The sequence below is a fragment of the Phocoena phocoena genome, chromosome 12, assembly GCF_963924675.1.
Source record: "Phocoena phocoena chromosome 12, mPhoPho1.1, whole genome shotgun sequence".
Lineage (NCBI taxonomy): Eukaryota > Metazoa > Chordata > Mammalia > Artiodactyla > Phocoenidae > Phocoena > Phocoena phocoena.
In genome coordinates this window covers 2,739,178-2,758,394 of record NC_089230.1, presented here as the reverse complement: position 1 = coordinate 2,758,394, position 19,217 = coordinate 2,739,178, and the positions used below count along the sequence as shown (strand labels likewise).

Genomic DNA, 19,217 nt, shown 5'->3' with positions numbered 1-19,217 from the left:
CCATCCCAGGGGAGACCCCGCCCGGAGCACACCCTTCCAGAAGGCGCCGTCAAACAGCTGCACTGACCGGTGGCCGCTGGGCTCCCCCCCAGGGCTCAGAGCAGCCGCGGCTGCAGGCACACATGTGGAGCTGGGTGGGGGCGCAGTGCACTTGGGAGCCACCGGAGGAGAAAAAAACGAGTTACTTCAGTGGAGCATTATTCGGTCATTTCCTGCCCTGGGTGAAGAGATGTCATTACGAATTGAGTTACTCTATAAACCCTTTCCAGATAGGAGGATGCCTTCCACGCGGACACACCAGTAGGGAGGGAATGCACCTCCCTGATGCATGCACTTCTCAGGGGAAGTCTAATAAGCAGGGGTGAGCTCAGCACCCCGATTCAAATGCTGCCCAGCCTGGCCTGCGGGGCTCAGCTCTCCCCTCCCACCAGCGATATTTGAGCTGGGTTATTAAATAAATATCTGTCCTGATCCAGTAAAAATCACATCCTCATCCCTCTGCCTTCACGAGTCCTCCTGTAACTTCCCAGAGAAGGGGGAGGGACAGGGGAATCTCCACCGCAGCAGGACTCCTGCTTCTACGTCGAGGGGGGATTTGTTTACAGGAGAGATTTCCATTATAAAAACACACGTGTGGCTGCCAGAGGTGGGGTGGGGCTTGGGAGAGTTTGGGGAGGGGGGTTGGAGCGGCTGAAATGGACCCAATGAAAGGAAGAGGATCGAAAGGTGCAAATTTTCGGTTACAAAATAAATAAGTCCTGGGGATGCACGGGACAGCCTGGTGGCTACAGTTCGTAAGACCGTGCTGCAAGTTCACAGGAAAAAAACCTCTTATAAGTGTGCGGTGATAGATTTTAAGTAGACTTATTGGGGTGATCACTTCACAATGCAAAGATCAAATCATTATGTTGTACACTTGAACCTAACGTGATGGTTTTTTAATTTATTTTTTTACTTTTAATTTTTCTTTTTCAAACAGTTTATTTGTTGTTTAGCTTACAAATGACCAAGTTTTTTTAGGGGGGGTTGTTTTTTGTTTTTTACAGCCCACGCTGTCTCTTTTTCTAAAATTTAATTAATTTATTTATACAGCAGTTCTTATTAGTTATCTATTTTATACCTATTAGTGTATACATGTCAATCCCAATCTCCCAGTTCATCCCACCGCCCGCTTTCCCCCCTTGATGTCCATGTTTGTTCTCTACATCTGTATCTCTATTTCTGCCTTGCAAACCGTGAACCTAACATAATGTTATATGTCAACTGTATCTCAATACACACACACACACACACACACACACACACACACACACACACACAGAACTGCTTGTCATTTCATGCAAATGAGAGACATTTTGCATCTGAAGGCTGAAGCTCATACATTTCAGTTCCTCTCCCCACCCCAACTCCCAGGCCGATCCTTCTACTTGCCTCCATTGACTGCAGCTCACTGGTCCTGGCTGGGAGGCTGACCCCTTGGGAGGAGACGCAGCCCCTGACTTCCAAGTCCTCAGCCATAAGGAGAAGAGTTCGTCGGAATCAGACTGTCCCCTGGCCGTGAGCTGCTGTGGACTTGGTTTGGGTGGAGAGCATTGCACCCTTTTAACTGAGGTATCTAGTGATGACTCGGGAAGCAAGAGAGGACGTGGTACCCGGGGTTCCCCGCCCAGGACGGTGCTCGGCTCACGCTTGCCCCACCCTGCCCCGTGCAGAATCCCAACTCCAGACGCCCACCCAGTCCCAGAACCCGGTGTGCAGCGTGTACAACCCCTGGCTTCACATGGCAATGTGTGCAAGCACATGTCTGTGTTTCCTTGCATTTTCCAAACCGCCTCTGTAAGCCTATGCATCAGCTACGGAGAGCCTGACTGACCCGAGGGACAGCGTGGAAGAAAGCTTCCCAAGGCTTGCAGGAGGGCAGCAGGAAGTCCTCTCGAAGACCCCTCTTCACCCCGACACTGGTCCCTGCAGAGACAGAGCCTGTGAGCGTAATCTGCCCACCGGCCCCCAGACCTCCACCCTCTCTGTCTCCGGCGGTTGCTGTGGTTTCATCCTGGTTTCAAGTTGGCAGCAAAGAGCTGTGTAGGCCACCCGGGGTGTTTGGTCACCCTGCCCTTTGGATACACCCTTGTGTTTGCTGCAGTCTTAGAGGCCTGTCAATGTCTTCCTGTTACTGGATAAACATTTTGGAAAGTGCTAATATGTGTTATTCTTATACGTGTTTTTTCTTTCTTTCCAGGTGTCCAAACCTAGGAGTGGGTTTGAGGATTTAGGGAAAGGTGACCTTGCTTCTCATTCTGTAATGTCCGCTGCTGTGCAGGGGGTGAAATGGAGAACGAACAGGCAGATCCATTTTGTGGACTTTGAGCTTGACGAGATGCAGCGGAGTTCTGACCGAGATTCCCCTTTCTGAGCCTCTGGAACAATGTACCCCACACTGATGGAAAGAAAGTGGGATCTCATGACCAAGTTCACCAGGCATCACTTTAAGTCATGGCATTTGTCCCAGGATCTCAGGATGAGGATCTCAAGTTGCAAGTTGTAGCAACGCTGGAACGGATTTCACGTCGCACATGTACAGGCTGGGATGCTCTTTGCAGGTGCATCGGAATTCTACTTATACCTAAAAGGCCTTCAGGTGACTAGGGAAGGAGAGAGGGAGCAAAATAAAAATAGCAACTGAAGAGATAATGAAGAGAAGACTGATTCTAGTTCGGGGTCACAGACCTAACGTCTGTTTTCTGCCAGCACTTTTGGTTCCGGGCATTTCAAAATCAACATGCTCCAATCAGGCAAAGGGCACCGTTAGAGATGATTCCTGAAATAGCAACGCAGAAATGACGCAGATCCAGATGCAGAGTGACGGCAGGACAGGAGGAGGAACACGAAGAATTTCAATGACTGCAGCATGCCGTGGGCGGATCTGGGGCGTCTGGTCCACGAGGTGCAGAGCTCTGCTTCCACTGGTGACCCCACCGTGAGCTGCTCCAACCCCAGTATCCGGATTTACAAAACCCCTGAGCCAAAGGGCGATTAAGTCTTTGAACAGACACCTGTCGGCTCCTTGGAAGGGTGAGTTCTCCTGGTGTACTTAACATGGAAGTAGATTGACAGCAATCTTCCAGTGGGCCGTGGAAGGGGCCCACGCACGGTGAGATGCCAAGCAGCAGCGGGTAGCTCCTGGGACCCAAACCGGAGGGGTCCCCCGCTCTGCGGCCCGGAGCTCCACTCTCCTCCTGCCAGCCCACACAGCCGGCGATCTGGGGGCTCTGCACACGATACCAGGTCGCCTAGGGATGGTGCGCACTCCTCTCTCAGTTCCCCCCGGGGAATCCCTCCCATTTCACACCCGCCAACCGGTGATGTGCTTGGAAGGGTTTCAGAAAGTAAAACGAACAGCACAAACACACTCCCAGCGTTAATAAAAGTGACTGGAAGAATGAGTCGTCAGTTACAGGGCGGGCCTTGGCTGTAGAAGCGTTATTCCCGCTGTGAGGGGAGCCCGGCTCACGGGACCCGAGGTGATTAACTTTGACGAAGCTTATTTGGGGTCTGTGCTCATTTTTGTGTTCTCGGCACTGCTCCAGCCACAGGGGAAAAGTCAACGCAGCTTCTGTGCCCGACCCTCCCATCACCGGCTGCAGAGGCTTTCAGTCTATAACTAACTTGTAATTGTTCATTTCTCCTATCGCAGGGAGCGAGCTTTCAGGGAGGATGCCTCCTGGGCAGGTGCTAATTGCTAGGCTCTGAGGACAAGGTGATGGCAGAGCAGGACAAACGGGGCAGTGCCCCCCCACGTGCAGTGTCCCTGGACTCACTCTGCCCCAGCAGGAAACCCGAACACCCCAGGGAGAAGCGCTGGACGACAGGTATTTACTTAAAAAACCCAGAAACTTCTGCTGGCAGTTCTGGGTCACAGAAGGAAGCAGAGGTGAAGTCATATCCTTGTATGTCCCAAGCTGGATCCTGAGGCCGGCTCTGGGGTAGAGTCGAATAGTCAAGGAGATGCCTTGTCACGGTCACGCTGAGCATCTGCCTGGCAGTGGGAAGGCCCGTTGGTACTAACGGCTTTTGCAAATGCATCTCCCTCCCCTGTGGTTTCCAGTTATCTAAGCTGCCGAAAGCAGAGCGAGCACATCTGGACAAATCTATCCCGTGCACGTCCTTCTAAAGCCGGGGCTGGTCGCTGGCCAGGACCCAGCGGCCCCTACGGGGCTGACCAGCTTGTGCCGGGGCTGGAGGGGAGGACAGCTCATCGCCCCAGGAAGGGCCCGAGCGGCTGGAGCAAGGCTGCGGTCCCAGGAGATCTTTGCTGCCCCCTCCCCCGCTCCCCCCTTGTCAATCCTCCTCAAATCTCTGTGGCGTCACCCGCTCCCAGACGGGACAGCCCCACCGCACGCCTCTTCCGCGGCTGGCTGACGGCACGCCTGCACCCCCGGACTTGAAGCAGCTTGAGGACACCTGTGTCTTTGCATCGTTATGTCCCAGACACCTGCTCACCTTGACACGCGCGAGCCCCAAGTATTCATTAAATACACCAATGCCCACAAAAGTGGTCTCAGAGTGCTCCCTATCTCTGGCTGCTTCATCCAGAGCGAGGGATGCAATGAGGTCTTTCCACGCCTCTGGCCCTGCCTGGCCATCCTCGGGGAAACATGGAAACGACAGTAGGTAAGGCTGTCCGAGTGCATCAGAAGGGCCTCTCTCAAAAACCAAACCAAACCAACACGAAATGAAACGAAACGCTAAAAGCAACGGAAGAAACTTCCCAACCTAACTCCAGCCCGATCGCTCTGACGTGACGCAGAAGTGCCGCCTTCTTGGTACAGGAAGCCAGGGGCTTTGCGCCGACCACAGAGCCAGGCCCAGCCGTGCACCAGGGCTGCTCTAAATGGCCGGGCGCCTCAGCTCGTGCTCAGAGCTCACGCAGACCTGGGCTTTCTGGAACGCACGGGAACCCGGCCTGCAGTGTTCTAGGGCCACTGCGCTGTGAAAATCCCACGCACCTCACGAAGCTGACTTGGATCCCCCCGTGACAAGCCCCTTCTTCGGCGCCGTCCTGGGGTGAGCATCTCCCCAGCACCTGCCCACGGCCCCCCTTCCAGCCAGGCTCTAGTGTTGAGCGGTGTGGCCGCCGGGACCCCCTCCTTCCCCTTCTGTGCTGGTCCCTTCCCACTGCAGCCCCTGCCCCAGCGATGCTGTCCCTATTTCCCAGGCGCCTCACGTCACCAGAGAGTCACCAGGTTTCTCTCTACTCTTACCTCTGAAACCGAGTCTAAGTGTGTGCACATATTCTATCACCGGCATCTAAAAGTAGGTTAGCAAACTGCCCCTACTGCCAGTCGGAGTGCTTCCTGGGCTGAGGTGGAGAGCGGAGGAGAGGCTGTAGGGGTGAGGCTGGGAAGCTCGGCGAGCAGCGGGTTTTACGTGCCGTTTGTGCGAAAATGTCCCCAGAGGTGAGACCTGGGGCGGGGCCTGCCCACCCACTGGAGCCGAGGTGCCACCCCTTCCCGAGGCTCGCGGACACCCCACACTCTGCGGGGAGGGGACGGGCAGACACGGGCACTGCCCCCTGCAGCATAGAGACTTTCACTTCGTAAACATTCTGGTCAAATCCTAGCTCAGGAAAAGAAAACCCCAAAGCTAAGAGCCGTGCGTACCCAGTGGGAAAGGACCAAGGACCTGCTCCCAGAGGAGGCCTGCCGCCTCCAGACGGGGAGCCTGGCCCGGTGGTCGGCTGGCGCCCCGGGAGCCGCCCGCCCTGACCCTCCCCCGCAGAGCCAGCAGCCGGGCGCCGGGGAGGTGAGAGTCGGGAACTTCTGAGCCGGCGTCCAGCTCCACACGGCGTCCAGTTGGGCGGCTGGGAGCGCTGGACCCGGGGGTCCTCCCTGGCGGGGCGGGGGGGGCGCAGTCCACATCCATCCGGCAGTGCAGAGCCGGTGACGTCCCCTGACTCTGACCCGACCTGCCCAGGCCCCCGAACTCTCCCCAGCAGGCCTGACTGATGGATTTGTCTGGACACCTGACCCGGCTCAGCAAGAATCCTGGTCGGCGGGTTTAGCCGGAGGCCCCTTACCCTGGTGCCTCCTCTTGGTCCCTTTCTGGCCCCTGACACGCCCCCTCCTTCCTTGTTGCATTCGGAGTTGAGCCCCATCTCTCTCCTGACGGCTGGACCCCCTACCCCCCTGCAGTGGTCCCCACGCCATCTCGACAGCCCCCTGAGTGAAGTCTTCTTTATGTCTTTAACAAGCGTCCCGAATGGCTTTGTCTTTTCTGGTCTGGATAATGTTTTTCTGCAGCAACATCTACAGGACTGCTGAGTGCGGGCGTGATCCTGTTTAGAGGCAGGAAGCAGTACCGAATCTGGGCGCCCAGAGGCCCCAAACTGAAAGCTCTGTGCAGCCCGGGAGCGGCCGAGGGGCCCCTTCAGCCTTCTGCTGGGCCCAGGGTGGCCTCTGCTCTGCCCTCAGGGAGGTGGCCCGGCTGCAGGGCCACTGAGGCCGGCCGGTCTCTGACAGGGAAAGTGTGGAAGGGGCTCCAGGCCTGGAGCCGCCGGGAAGGGGTGGCGGTCCCTGGTCTGCGCCGGGGAAATGCCTGCGCGTTCAGAATCCCCCGAGGGAGCGCGCGCCCCCAGGTGACGGGTCTACACTGACCTCGGGTTTGTACCCAGCAGCTGCCGACTCCCCTGCCCCACCTCCCTGTGCTTTCTGTGCAGTCGGGACCCTGGCCTGCAACTTACGTTCCAGTCGATGGTGACAAAGAAAGGGTGGCGCTTGATCTCCTCCACGCCGTCCAGGCCAGCACCTGCCGTGACCACAGAGCAGAGATGAGCATCAGAGCAAACCCGTGACTGCAGTTCTGACGCAGCAGGGAGGGGGCTGGGGTCCTGACGCCCTCCAGGGGGAAGGAGCCCCCAGCTGCGACCTCTCCTGCCAGCTGCCCCCTCACAGCCCACAGAGGCCACCACTCAGCCCTGCAGAGCTGTGACCAGGTGAGGTGGCAGAGAGGGGGGCGGGCAGGCTAGAACCTCCTGCCGCAGGTGCGGGGATGCCCGGGCATCCGGGCAAGGAAGTGGAGGCCCATCCCATCCCAGTCTCCACTAGAGCCAGCATCAGGCCGGGCCTTCCAGAGGATGAGAAAGGATGAGAAAACGCCGGTGAGGGCAGGGTGGAGGCTACGGCACAGAGAGCCTTATAAGGCTGCTCTGGGGCTTACAGGGAAGGGGAAGGAAGCCAGGGCCCGGAGAGGCCTTTTCTAGCAGGACGAGAACCTGGAGAGAGACGGAGGTGGCCTGTGTCCACCCGGGCCTGCGCGAGACAGAGGTTTCTTGTCACCTGGACACTGTGTACAAACAGTGCTGCTTCGCCGGCTCCTTCTGCCTGATCTCTCCCTGCCTTGTTGCTTATGTGAAATCCTGAGCCCCAAGGGAGGAGGGATGGGTGAGGGCGTGCAGAGGACTTCGGACACCTAATGGTAGACACGTGTCGTCACGCACTTGCTGAAGCCCGTAGCTGCCCCTCCCAGAGTGAACCCTGATGTGAATCGCGGCTTCCGGGTGGTAACGACGTGCCGATACTGCTTCACCACTTCTAACAAGCGCGTCAAATCAGCAAGCGCTGACGCCAGGGGACGCTGCGTGCAGCGGGTGACGGAGCATGTGGGACTCGCTGTACCTTCTCTTCCATTTTTTCTGCAAACTTAAAATGGCTCTAAAAATAAGTCTATTAATTAAAAAAAAAAACCCAAAACAAAATTCAAACAGCCAAGCCCTAAGGCCCCATGAGGTCTGCGTTCTCTCCAGGATGGGAAGGTGAGTCAGGGAGGGGCCGGGAAGCAGCGCAGATGCGGGAAGGGGTAGCAGGCAGCCTCGGGCCGGGCGACTCCTGCTCCCGCTTTGTCTGGGGAAACAGGTCCTGCGTCTCAATCGACCAGGTCGTGCGTGAGGCCCACACAGGCTTCCCGGTTCTGCACCCCGAGCGCTGGGGCCCAGCCCCGCCCCGTTCAGAGGCTCGGCCCGCGTCTGCCCCACTAGGCTGAGCCGCCCCCCTCATCCCCGGGAGGGAGGCAGGCGGCTGGGAGGCTGGAAGCAGGAAGGTATGGAGGACAGCGCGAGGCCCCCCGAGCCGCCGTGGTCACCGTGGAGCCCCTCGCCCGGCCTCGCCGTCCAGCCTGAGAAGCGGGAGGACTCTCCCCCCGGATGCCGGGGGTCCCGGGAGACACAGCCCGCTGTGGGCTCATGGCTTCCTGTTGTCATCTCCGGCCCTGTTTCCTGGTCAAAGCCGCGACATGGGCAGAAAAGGAGGCGCGAAGCTGCCCGTGGCATCAGGGTCGCCTCTAGGTGGACGAGGGCCCAGCTAGCTCCCACTCCCTGGGGAAGCCTGGCCAGGGCAGCACCCTGGGAAAGAGGAGCCCCTGGCCTTGTCACCACGCTGGACTCCGGTGACCTGGTGATGGTCACTTTGGTACGCAAATGGACGAACAAGGGGAGGAAGCTGTCAGACCCGGAATTTCCCCCTCTAGGGACACGGGGAAGTGCCGCGGGGCAGACACATCACAGACGTTCTCCTGCTAAATGCCACGAACACCCAGTGCCTTGGACACCATCCCTACTCTCTAGATAAGGAACCAGCCTGAAGGAGGCTGGGTAACGTGCCCAGGACCAAACCGGAGTTTAGGAGCAGAACTGGAAGACAGATTCCGCTCCCCGCCCCTGAACCCCACCCCGATGTGTGTATCCAATTTGGCCTTTCTCCTGAGACATTAGGATATAATAAGAAATACATATTTTGGTCTTTGTCTCGGGCTCCTGGCCAGAGCTCTTAAGATGCTCGTAATTTCCTGAGTGGTAAGAATGATGGAAGCATCTCCTGTTTTTTTTTTTTTTTTTTTTTTTGCGGTACGCGGGCCTCTCACTGCTGTGGCCTCTCCTGTTGCGGAGCACAGGCTCCGGATGCGCAGGCTCAGCGGCCATGGCTCACGGGTCCAGCTGCTCCGCAGTATGTGGGATCTTCCTGGACCGGGGCATGAACCCATGTCCCCTGCAACGGCAGGCGGACTCTCAACCACTGCACCACCAGGGAAGCCCGCATCTCCTGTTTTGATGTCTGGCTTTGGTCACTGGCTCCTGGAATGGCTCCAGGAGTGAAAGAGGCATCTCTTGTCATTCATAATAAGCCCCTCTCAACCACCCCTTAATTTGTCTTAATGAGGTGACTTGTGGAAAGACCCTACAGATGGAGCCAACCCTGTGACGAGGCTTGGAACTTTCATCCACCTCTGACGAACTCGCCCACATGCCCCAACTGCAGGGAGCAGAGAAGGGCTGAGACGGAGTCCAGTCGCCAACGGCCAGTGATTGAATCAATCACACCTACATAATGGAACCTCCAACAAAACCTGAAAACCACGGTTAGGGGAGTTTCTGGGCTGGTGAACAACCAGGAGGGTGGCTCCCCCCAAACCCCAAAGGGACAGAAGCGGCTGGGCTGGGGACCCTTCTGGACCTCGCCCTATGCACCTCTTCATCTGGCGGTTCATCTGATCTTGTAGAACATCCTTTGTAATACATTGGTAACAGTAACTCACTAAAGCGCTTTCCTGAGTTCTGTGATCTGTTCTCGTGAATTATCACAGCTGAGGAGGGGGTCTTGGGAACCCTGGGTTTACAGCTGGTGGGCCGGAAGCACATGGACAACCTGGCACTTGGGACTGGCATCGGAGATGGGGTGTCTGGTGGGAGTGACCCTGACCCTGGGGTCCGAGATAACTCTGGGTGGTCAGTGCCAGAACTGAGCTGAATCGTAGGACACACAGTCTGTGTCTGCAGAGAAGTGGAGAATCAGTTGGTGTGGAAAACCCCACACGTCTGGTGTCAGGAGTGTTGCTATGAGTAGAGAGAAAGAGTTTTATTGAGGACCTCACGCTGAAGACCCTCCGGATGTCCGTGTCCATCCCTTGCTGTGTAAACCCCTGACCTGAGTCCAGAGGTCTGGTCTCAGCCTGGGCATCCCCAGCTAGAGGCCCTCCACAGGTGCCCAGGCAGCTGCTGGAACAAGATGTCGAGAATGAACAGTCTGGCTTCGTGCCCACCTGCGTGCAGCCCTCCTTTGATGGAGACCAGAGCTCGGGACTGAAAAAGTCCTCTGGCCACGACGATTAAAGAGAAACGAAAAGCCGCCTCTGACTTGTACCTCCTCCCGCTCTTTTTGGTGAAGGCGGGTTGCGTTGCCAGAAGCTCTGTGGGTTAGTCGAAGGTGGGAGACTGGTGCTCACACGTTGAGCCCGGGGAGAGGCACCTGTACAGTGACTCACTGACTGTGTGACTTTGAAACATCGACTTTGCATTTTGTACCCACTGCACTTCATGCTCATTCGTCATTTGCAAGAATGCTCAGCAAGAATCAAAATGAAGTAAAACAGAGGAAATACAGGTGTTGGTGTGGCTACAGTTGTTTGCTGGTACCAGCTGGGCTGTCTCGGGCGCCTACTCAGAACATTTTAATCTGCGTCCTCGTTCTTCCACTGCAGTGAGATTTTGCACCACGTTCGTGCTTCGAGGCCTCAACAAACACTCGAGAGCGAATTAACACTTTGGTTATTACTCAAAAATTCCAGGTGTTCCAAAGAGGGGAAAACGTAAAAGAGAAAGAATTTCTGCACAGAGTTCTCTAAAGCCTTTGTCAACCTTCCTAGGGCACATGGGGTCATTATTTTGGATTCTAGTTCTATTTATCCTCTCCTGAAACATGTTAAAAGAGTCTACTTTGTGCTGGACAATTCCTTTTTGTTTAATACATTTGACAAACGGCAGCGAGCAGAGGTCCCAGCTGGGACAGTCCAGAGATTGTGTCTGTGTCTGTCTCTGAGTCTCGGCTGACTTGCTGTGGGGTCATCACCAAATGCACTCAAGGCTCACTCTGTCCCGAAGAGGAGGGCTCACGAAGAATTGACAAGAACAGGTACTTATGGACAGAAACATGGAGAATGGAAGAACAGCATTCTCTCTATGCAGTTTGGCGAGTCTCGATTAAGATCCCCAATGCCTGGCAAATATGCAGAAAGAGTTCACTGGGGCAGCAGATTCAAGAATTCATGCTTATTCTCTGGTGTAGGAACATTTAATTACTTTTGTTCCAATCGCTTTTGGGCTGTCTTCCCGAACCTCTGTATCTGGACCCCCGTCTCAATTTCTCCGCGTTGGTTGAGGGGTAGCTTTGCATCCCGCTGGAACTGTCTTCCACCGGCACGTGGCTATAAAACGCAGTGCTGTGCCTGAGGCTGGGACCTGTTCTATGGCCCTGGGTACCTGCAGCCCTTCCACCTCACATTTTTAACGAGCCGACCCCGTTCCTTTCCTCCTGGGCTTAATCATCAACGGGCTTCCACTTCCACAGTAAATCATCCCCCAAAGGTTTGGGGATTGGCCAAAAATGTTTTCCTTGAATCTTCCTGTCCACAGATAGCTTTGGGAAATGTTTAATCCCTGGACCCTTTGTGACTCTGTTGAAATATTTGTTTTTGTCGTTTGAGAGTCACACAGAGTCCCTCTCTAATTCTTTTGGGCATGTTCAGAATAAACTCACGTCTGGCTCTTTTCCTTGCATACTTTGTGCGGGTCTGGTCTACCGGACCCGCACACTCCTAAAGGCCAGTCCATAACCACCCAGTGTCTGAACACCAGGTCTGCTTTTTCACTTCTCAATCACTTATAGATCATCTACACACTTTTAGTCTTAAAGTATTGCCGGTCAGCTTGAAATTTCATTTACTGTTTAAAATCTTTGCTTGGCGTAGCTTGTGTCTTCTGTGACCTTCTGGCTGAGGCGGGGCCCTGGCAGCACCCTCAGGGCTGGCTTGAGACCACCAGCTCCAAGCCAGGGGCTGGGGCGTTCGCTCAGCCTTGACCAAGCCGTCAAAGGCTGGCCCTTTACAAGAGGTCACAGCAATGCCCGTGGGACTGGAATGAGATGGTTGGAGCCCAGAGCGGACTGTGTTTGAAGTCAGATCAGGAGAGCACACCCTCTGGAGATCGAGTCTGGAACAGAAAATGGAAACACGAAAAACAGAAGTCCTGGGCGAGTGGACGGGCCCTGCCCACACGTGTTCTCCGGTCACCAGCGGCAGTTTACCGGCTGCGCTGTTTTATGCTCACGGGCACGTCTAACGCCTTTCTAACCTCTGCCCCGTGTGCCCCCAGGAGTCCAGCATGTCCAGGACTTAAGTTACAGATGGTCACAGGGGTGAGCTAGAGACGCCCCAAGAGGGTCTTTCTCTAATTCACGACTAGAACGATCGATCCTCTGAGAAACAAGACTGCCGCGCTCCGCCTGCTGCGTCCTTACGAGGGTCCCGACCGGGGGACGTCGCAGCCCCGGCCTGGCCCAGGCCGCTCCGCCTGCCCTGCCCTCTCAGCCCCCCACCCAGGCCGCCTGGAGGGCACGCGTGCTCTCACGTGCTAGTCTTCTCCGCTTCTGCAACTGCGCCTGTGACATTCTCGGGCCTAGAACTCACGCCCCCGACTGCCCCCTCCCCAGCACACGCACAAGCCTGCAGATGCCGCCCAAGGTCCCAGGCAGCCCTGCTGGGCGGGCATTTTGCTCCTGCTTCCATCAAGGGTGAAACCCAAACAATCCAGTTTTCCAGCTGCTGGGTCCACACGCCACCGTGGTGGAAATAAACTCAAATTTGACTCCATTTTTGACAAGAGTAAAATCTCTCCACTCACGGCACGGAAAACCACCCGTTCCCTCCCTCCCCTCCACTGACCGCTCAGCCCTGCCAGGCCCGGCCTGGGTGGGGGCCTGTCTGCCTTCTCTATCTGTCTGTCCCTCCAGCACCACCCTGGCCCTGCCCCCGCCCCTCAGCCCTGGCGTCCTGCCCGGAGGAGGGGGCTCCCTCTGGCTGGCTCCTCAGGTGTCTCAGGTCTGCAGGGGAAAGGCGGGGGGATCTCTACCCGAGATTTCTGGCCTCTTTGCCCACACGGCTGGGTTTCCCACGCGGCAGCATCCTCTACCTGTGTGTCACCAGCACCTGCCACAGGTGCATGGGGCACCTCACTGAGCAGTGCACACTGCAGTCAGCAGTGGGCTGGAGACTTAGACTCGGACTCTTTGGGTGAGGGCAATGCATCTTAAGGGGACAACGGGGGGGAAACGCCAGCTCTAGCCTCGGCAGCCATGCTGCCCTGGGCAGGTGATCTGGGGCGAGGACCTCGGTCTCGTCACCTGCCGAGCGTGTGACATCAAGTGGAAGAACCTCTGCCATTTCTTCCACTGCAGATGCTGTGGACACCCTCTCGGAGGCGCTGAACTGGGATCCTCCAAATCCAGACGGACACCCTCTCGGAGGCGCTGAACGGGGATCCTCCAAATCCAGACGGTGAAGTCCTAAGCCCAGAACCTCAGCATGTGACCTTACTTGGAAATGAGGTCCTCGCAGATGTGATTAGAGAGGATGAGGTCACACTGGGGCAGGGTGGCCCCGGATCCAATATGACCGCTGTCCTGATCAAGAGGGGAAATTTGGACAGACAGGTCTCTTCAACAGTTCAAGTGTCAAGAGACAGAGATCTGGGCTGATTTGAAGGTAATGTGGTTAAACCACAGATCTACGTGAGGAACCGGGGTTTGGGTGAGGCCTTCTGATATTGACGAACTCCCCAAATGGCCAGCGGACTTTTTGGGGGGGAGTCAAGAACAAGGCTCAAGGCAATCAGAGGGGGAAGAGTCCCAGCCTCCTAGTCTAGCTCCCTGTGCAGACCACGATTAATCTACTCGACATAGTTTCCACCTTAAGGCTAAAGATTTTCAGGCAATTAAATTTAGTAGCTGACCCGGGTCCAGCTGGGTGAGTAACAATTCCGACTATAATTTCTTTTTATGTGAGTCTGGACATCTTGGATATGAAATACTGCTGCAGGATGGTCCATAACTCCTGGAAGGCTTTATGATAATTCACTTTAGAAATTATCTGAAGGGCAATCTTTGGCCGTGGATGGGCCATTTTCCATGCTTCTGTGGGCTCCACTGGGCTAGTATCTTTTTTCTTTTTTGCGGTACGCGGGCCTCTCACTGCTGTGGCCTCTCCCGCTGTGGAGCACAGGCTCCGGACGCGCAGGCTCAGCGCCCATGGCTCACGGGCCCAGCCGCTCCGCGGCGTGTGGGATCTTCCCGGACCGGGGCACGAACCCGCGTCCCCTGCATCGGCAGGCAGACTCTCAACCACTGCGCCACCAGGGAAGTCCTATCTCTGCTTTTTTATGCATTTATTTGTCAAACACCCTAGAGTGTTTCCTACGTGTCAGGCACTGGTCCAGCTCTTTACGTCTTCCTAACAACCCTCTGAAGAGGTTCTGCTATCACCCTCGGTGCACAGGGCGGGAAAGCAGGCACAGAGAGGGGCAGCCATCTGCTCAAGGTCGCCCAGCAAGTAACTGCTCGGGGGGTGGGTCCCCGCCCCTCTGCTTGGTGCTGCCACTCAGGGCTCCTCGCTAGCTCCCTCCCCGGCTTACGTCTGTGCTCCCTCCACGTTCCAGCAGGCCCCCCGGCTCCTGTCCCTTGAGGTCTTCCCCCGCTCTTTCTCATGGCAGCCGAGGCGTGTTTGTGTGCCCCATCTTTTACCATCCTAGAGGCCCCATGAGAACGAGGGCCACAGTTTTGCTCCACTGTTTCCCCAGCGCCAGAGCCTGGAAAGTATCAGGGAACCGGTGAAGGTGTGTGTGTTTCTGGGTCACATATACATCGTCCCTCTCCTTCCTAATTAAAGGGCCCTTAGTATCTGCCGACAGGAAGGCAGGCCAGGCCCCAAGCCCCCGACGAGTCCACACTCTTGCCATCTGCCCGTCTGGGCAGCTCCGAGGCCAAGGATGGGTTCCTGCACCACACAGGAGTCTCTGAATATCCCGTGTTTCTCTCAAAACCAAATTTTACAAAACTAGGCTTTTCATCATAAAACGAGTGTGTGTTATTGATGAAAGAATCAAACTATTGACGTGTCTGGGGTGAAAGGAAAAGCTCACCTCCCCACCCGGCCCTCCACACTCGCTGCTAACAGCTACTCGTGTGTTTCCAGAAATTTTCTTTGCTCACCTCTCTCCCTCTCTTCTAAAAATAGGATCATTCTGGACATTTGCTATTTTTCCTTAACTCTTCATTTCTGGCTGAGACGCATCTCTGAGCTAGTGGTGCAGACCTGCCTCACCTCCCGGGTAGATGGACCCCGCTTCCCTGAACCATCCGTCGGTGGTGGGAACGCGGGCTCCTTTCTTCCCCTCCTTCCTGCACTAACAACATCCCGTATGTCTCTGGGTACTTGTGCGACTACGTCCTAGGAAACATCCCAGAAGTGGAATTACTTGGATGAAGAGTACGTGCTTTACTTCGACAGACATTTTCAACTGATGTATGGAAAGATCGGGGCAAAAGCACCCCCTGCCGAGGGTTCCTCTGTCCTCACACCTCACCACAATGGATGGTTCCAGACATGGGCCGCCATGCCGGACCGAGAGGCTAAAATGGTCCAGAACACTTCTACAGTTAGGAAGAGGGCACAGCCACTGTGGAAGATGGTCAGGTTGCTCCTCAATAAATTAAGAAGAGAATTACCACAGGATCCAGGAATTCCCGCTTCTGGAACTCAGGGTCTTGAAGAGCTATTTGCGCACCCACGTTCGTAGCAGCGTTATTTACAACAGCCAAAAGGTGGGTCAACCCAAATGTCCACGGGTGGAGGACGGACGAGCACAGTGTGGTATACCCGTTCCATGGAATATATTCAACTTAGAAACGAGGGAAATTCTGACATCTGCTACAATACGGATAAATCTGTGGACTTTATGCTAAGGGAAATAAGCCAGACACGAAAAACCAAATTCTGTATGCTTCCACCGACATGAGGCCCCAAGGGGAGTCAAAACACAGAGACGGAAAGCAGAAGGGTGGGGGTCAGGGGCTGGGGGAGTGCGAATGGGGGTTTCTTGTTTCATGGGGACAGAGCTTCGGTTCTGCAGGATGAAAAGGGTTCTGTGGACGCACGGTGTTGATGTTGCCCAACACTGCAAATGTACTTGACTCCTGAACTGTGCCCTTAAAAACTGGTTAAGACGATACACTTTTTGCTACGTGTGTTTTACCACAGTTGGAAAAGACAGGAGGGGGATACGATATCACAAAGAACTGTACAGGCACTCGCTGGTTAAAAAGTATAGCAATTATGAAAAGCGAGAAAAAAATTGCCCTGGCTATGGCCGCTTTACGACATAGGGAGGTCTTTAGGTAAAAACTGAAACCCTCACCTCATGCTTGGGTCTGATAAATACACCATCTTATTCCTCAAGACTGTGATTTTATGTATTATCTCCCTTGTGTTTTTCTAAATCTTGATACCTTTTGTCCAATTTTTCCACAGAAAGAAAATTCCATATAAAATGAAAACAAGTTGAGATTTTCACACAATTCATTAAATCCAATTACAGTGAAATTTCAGGGAGTTCGCTACAGGCGAAGGGAGAAGAATTATATCCTCAGCTCAAATTAAAGTAAAAAAGAATCAAGTTGTGAGCTAAAGATAGTTCGAGGGAGGGTGAGGGTTGAGACTTGGAGAGAAAAGGAGGGCGGAGGGCGAGAGACCCCCATATCCTATTTTACACGAAACACCGAGCCATTCTCCATCACTCCCATCAGAGAGTCAGTCAAACTGGGGGGGACTGTTTTTAATTAGTTACCTCCCAAAGGTGGATGGTCAGCCTGAGACCATCAGTACGGAGCCCCAGTATTCCCCCAGTTGCCTAAAAAGCAGGCATTTCTGAAACACCAGCGGGACGTGGTGCCCCAGACCTGCACAGTCCGTCAACCACAGGGACCAGAAGATGAGCTATGATGGGGCCGGTTTCCTAGGATGCATGATGAGGTGAGGGGGGCCCCGGGATCCCGGGGGCGTGGGGGTTACATGTGGGACCCTGTGCCCACAGAGCTGGGAGGCTCTGGTCAGGAGCCACCTCGTGCTCCCTTCACCATGAATGTGATGCCTGGAGCTGCAGCAGCTATTTTGTGATCGTAAGGCACCATGTGTGAGGATGAAAAGGCAATACACTAAGGCTGGTAAACGAAGAAGACAGACCTATTGGGCTTTTGAGAGCAATAGTTCAGCTGCCCAGCCAACGCTTACAACCCTCTACTGCAACACGGCTTGTAATATGAGAAGAATAAACTACAGTTTGAAACATTAAATTAGCTGGGTTAAATAATTTTAAATTATTTAAGAGTTCTTTACTTTGCAGCTAAAAGCAATTCTTAGGGATACACCTCTTTTCGTAAGTGAATCTAACATTTCTCCTTTTATCTACTTTGTAGTGTTGTGAGGATTTGAATGAGATAATAACTTTATTAGTGCAGAATTCCGTGCGTATCATTGTCATCCCGAGAGGAACCAGAGGCTCAGGAAGAGAAATGACTTATTTACCAGGTTTGTGAAAGAACCAATCAGCAGAGGACTGTGAGAGGCTGTGTGCCTGCCTTGCCCCTTGCCCAGCCCCCTGGCCTCTCAGTGCTGTACGGAGAGCCTGTGTCTACACTGGATGGGGGTAGAGCACCAGGAAGGAGTCACAGAATCAAAATAAAGGGGTAATTAACCCAAAGTAATTGTTGGGATCAAACATTAAAAGACTGATGATACCAGATGGGGATGGGGCTCTAGACTGGGCAGGCTCAGGGGTTCAGACAGGGGCAGAAACGATGTGCAAAGATGTTTACGTGCACTTTGAGGGTTCACAGCTCTGCAAACCGGATTCTGAGGCAGGTGTGTTCTAAATCGGGTTAAGATCTGCTGAGCTGAAAGACAAGCTGGCCTTAGACTAGCAGAGATCATTTCAGTGTCTCTCTTGAACTGATGGAGGCATTAACGAAAAGTAATCAATTAATTCATGATCCAAATCAGAACTGGGCAAACCATTATGATCTCTCTGTAACATTCAAGGACAAATTAGATGGGGTGGCTTTTCCACCCCATCGAATTAGATGGTTCTGTCTTTAGTTTACGGAGTTCTAAAGTGCCACCATTTTGTGTAAAAACGGTGACTGTTAGCTAACAATACTTGGGGCAGCGACCGTGTGTTTTTGAAATCCTCGGAGCTCGGACAACACGTGACAGAACTTGCCCCCCTGCGTCAGGGCCTTTTGCTGTCAGAGAACGTGGTGAAATGCGGGGCCAGACCAGAGCAGAGTGTGAGCATGTGGGCGGCCCGGGGCGGGCGCAGGGGTCTCAGGGAGCCTTACCCAGCCGGTTGCAGGGGTTCCGTTTGAAGAGGGCTCTCAGAAGACTCTGAGCCTCCACGCTGAGGAACTGCGGCATGCCCAGCTTGGCTCTGAAAAGCACAGTCGTATTTTCGGGTAAGAAGGATGAGCCCCAAAGGGAGCAGGGTTTTCTTCAGGGCTCAGCATTCACAGACAAATCCAATCACATCCACGTGACCCAGAGCAGCTGTTTACAACAGCTATATAATGATTCACTAAAAATAACAAGGCCACTAAAAATAAACAAGAATGATCCCACTAACATACAGAACATTTTAAATGGAAATTAACTATGGTTTCCAAGACAACAGCAAAAAGGCTTTGGAGAGATGCCAGCATGCTTGACATTTTAGGACTCTCCTCTTGGCTTGAGGAGACAGCTGGATTCTCTCCTCTGCCTCTGGTGTGGTCTGCGGCAACATCTGGGGAAGGAGGGCCTCGCAGGACCGCGCTTTGGGAACCACGTGTCCACAGTTTGCTGCTGCCCCTTCAGAAATGCTGTCACTCCCAACGACAGGTTACAAGTTCACACCTGGGATTTGCTGGAGGGAATTATTCTACAGCTTTAGGAAAAAAGGTCTTGTTCCCTCTTAAAATTAAAAGGAACAAAGGCCATCAAAAAGAAAAACACATAGTAGACTGTAGCTACACATGTCATCCATAGTGTAAGGTCACGTGATACAGGGAAACACCGTTTACATCCTCTCTACGGGTTGTCTTCCAAGAACTGCTCTCCTGTTTATATAATGATGTATCTACAAAACCGTAAGCTTTGCAGGTGCCTCCTGGTTTTATAAACGTTGCGTGTCCACCTGCAAGCAGAGTCTGAGAGAGCTGGTTGTGAGGCCAAGCACCTTCATGGATTCTCCTGCAGGTGCGGTGGGCCCAGCCTCTCACTGAGCAGGGAGACAGTAACTTGGAGCCTGCCTG

General features: G+C 54.3%; 1 protein-coding gene across 4 annotated transcripts in view; it reads right to left on the bottom strand.

Moving 5' to 3' along the window:
• Positions 1-19,217, bottom strand: part of RPS6KA2 (ribosomal protein S6 kinase A2) — a 338,356-nt gene that overhangs the window by 30,637 nt on the left and 288,502 nt on the right. For all 4 annotated transcript variants that reach the window (XM_065888700.1, XM_065888701.1, XM_065888702.1 and 1 more), the window contains 2 exons: positions 18,270-18,358; positions 6,740-6,804 (listed from right to left, as the gene is read on the bottom strand). In XM_065888700.1, the coding sequence (XP_065744772.1) occupies positions 6,740-6,804; positions 18,270-18,358 (154 nt within the window). The remainder of the gene's footprint in view (positions 1-6,739; positions 6,805-18,269; positions 18,359-19,217) is intronic.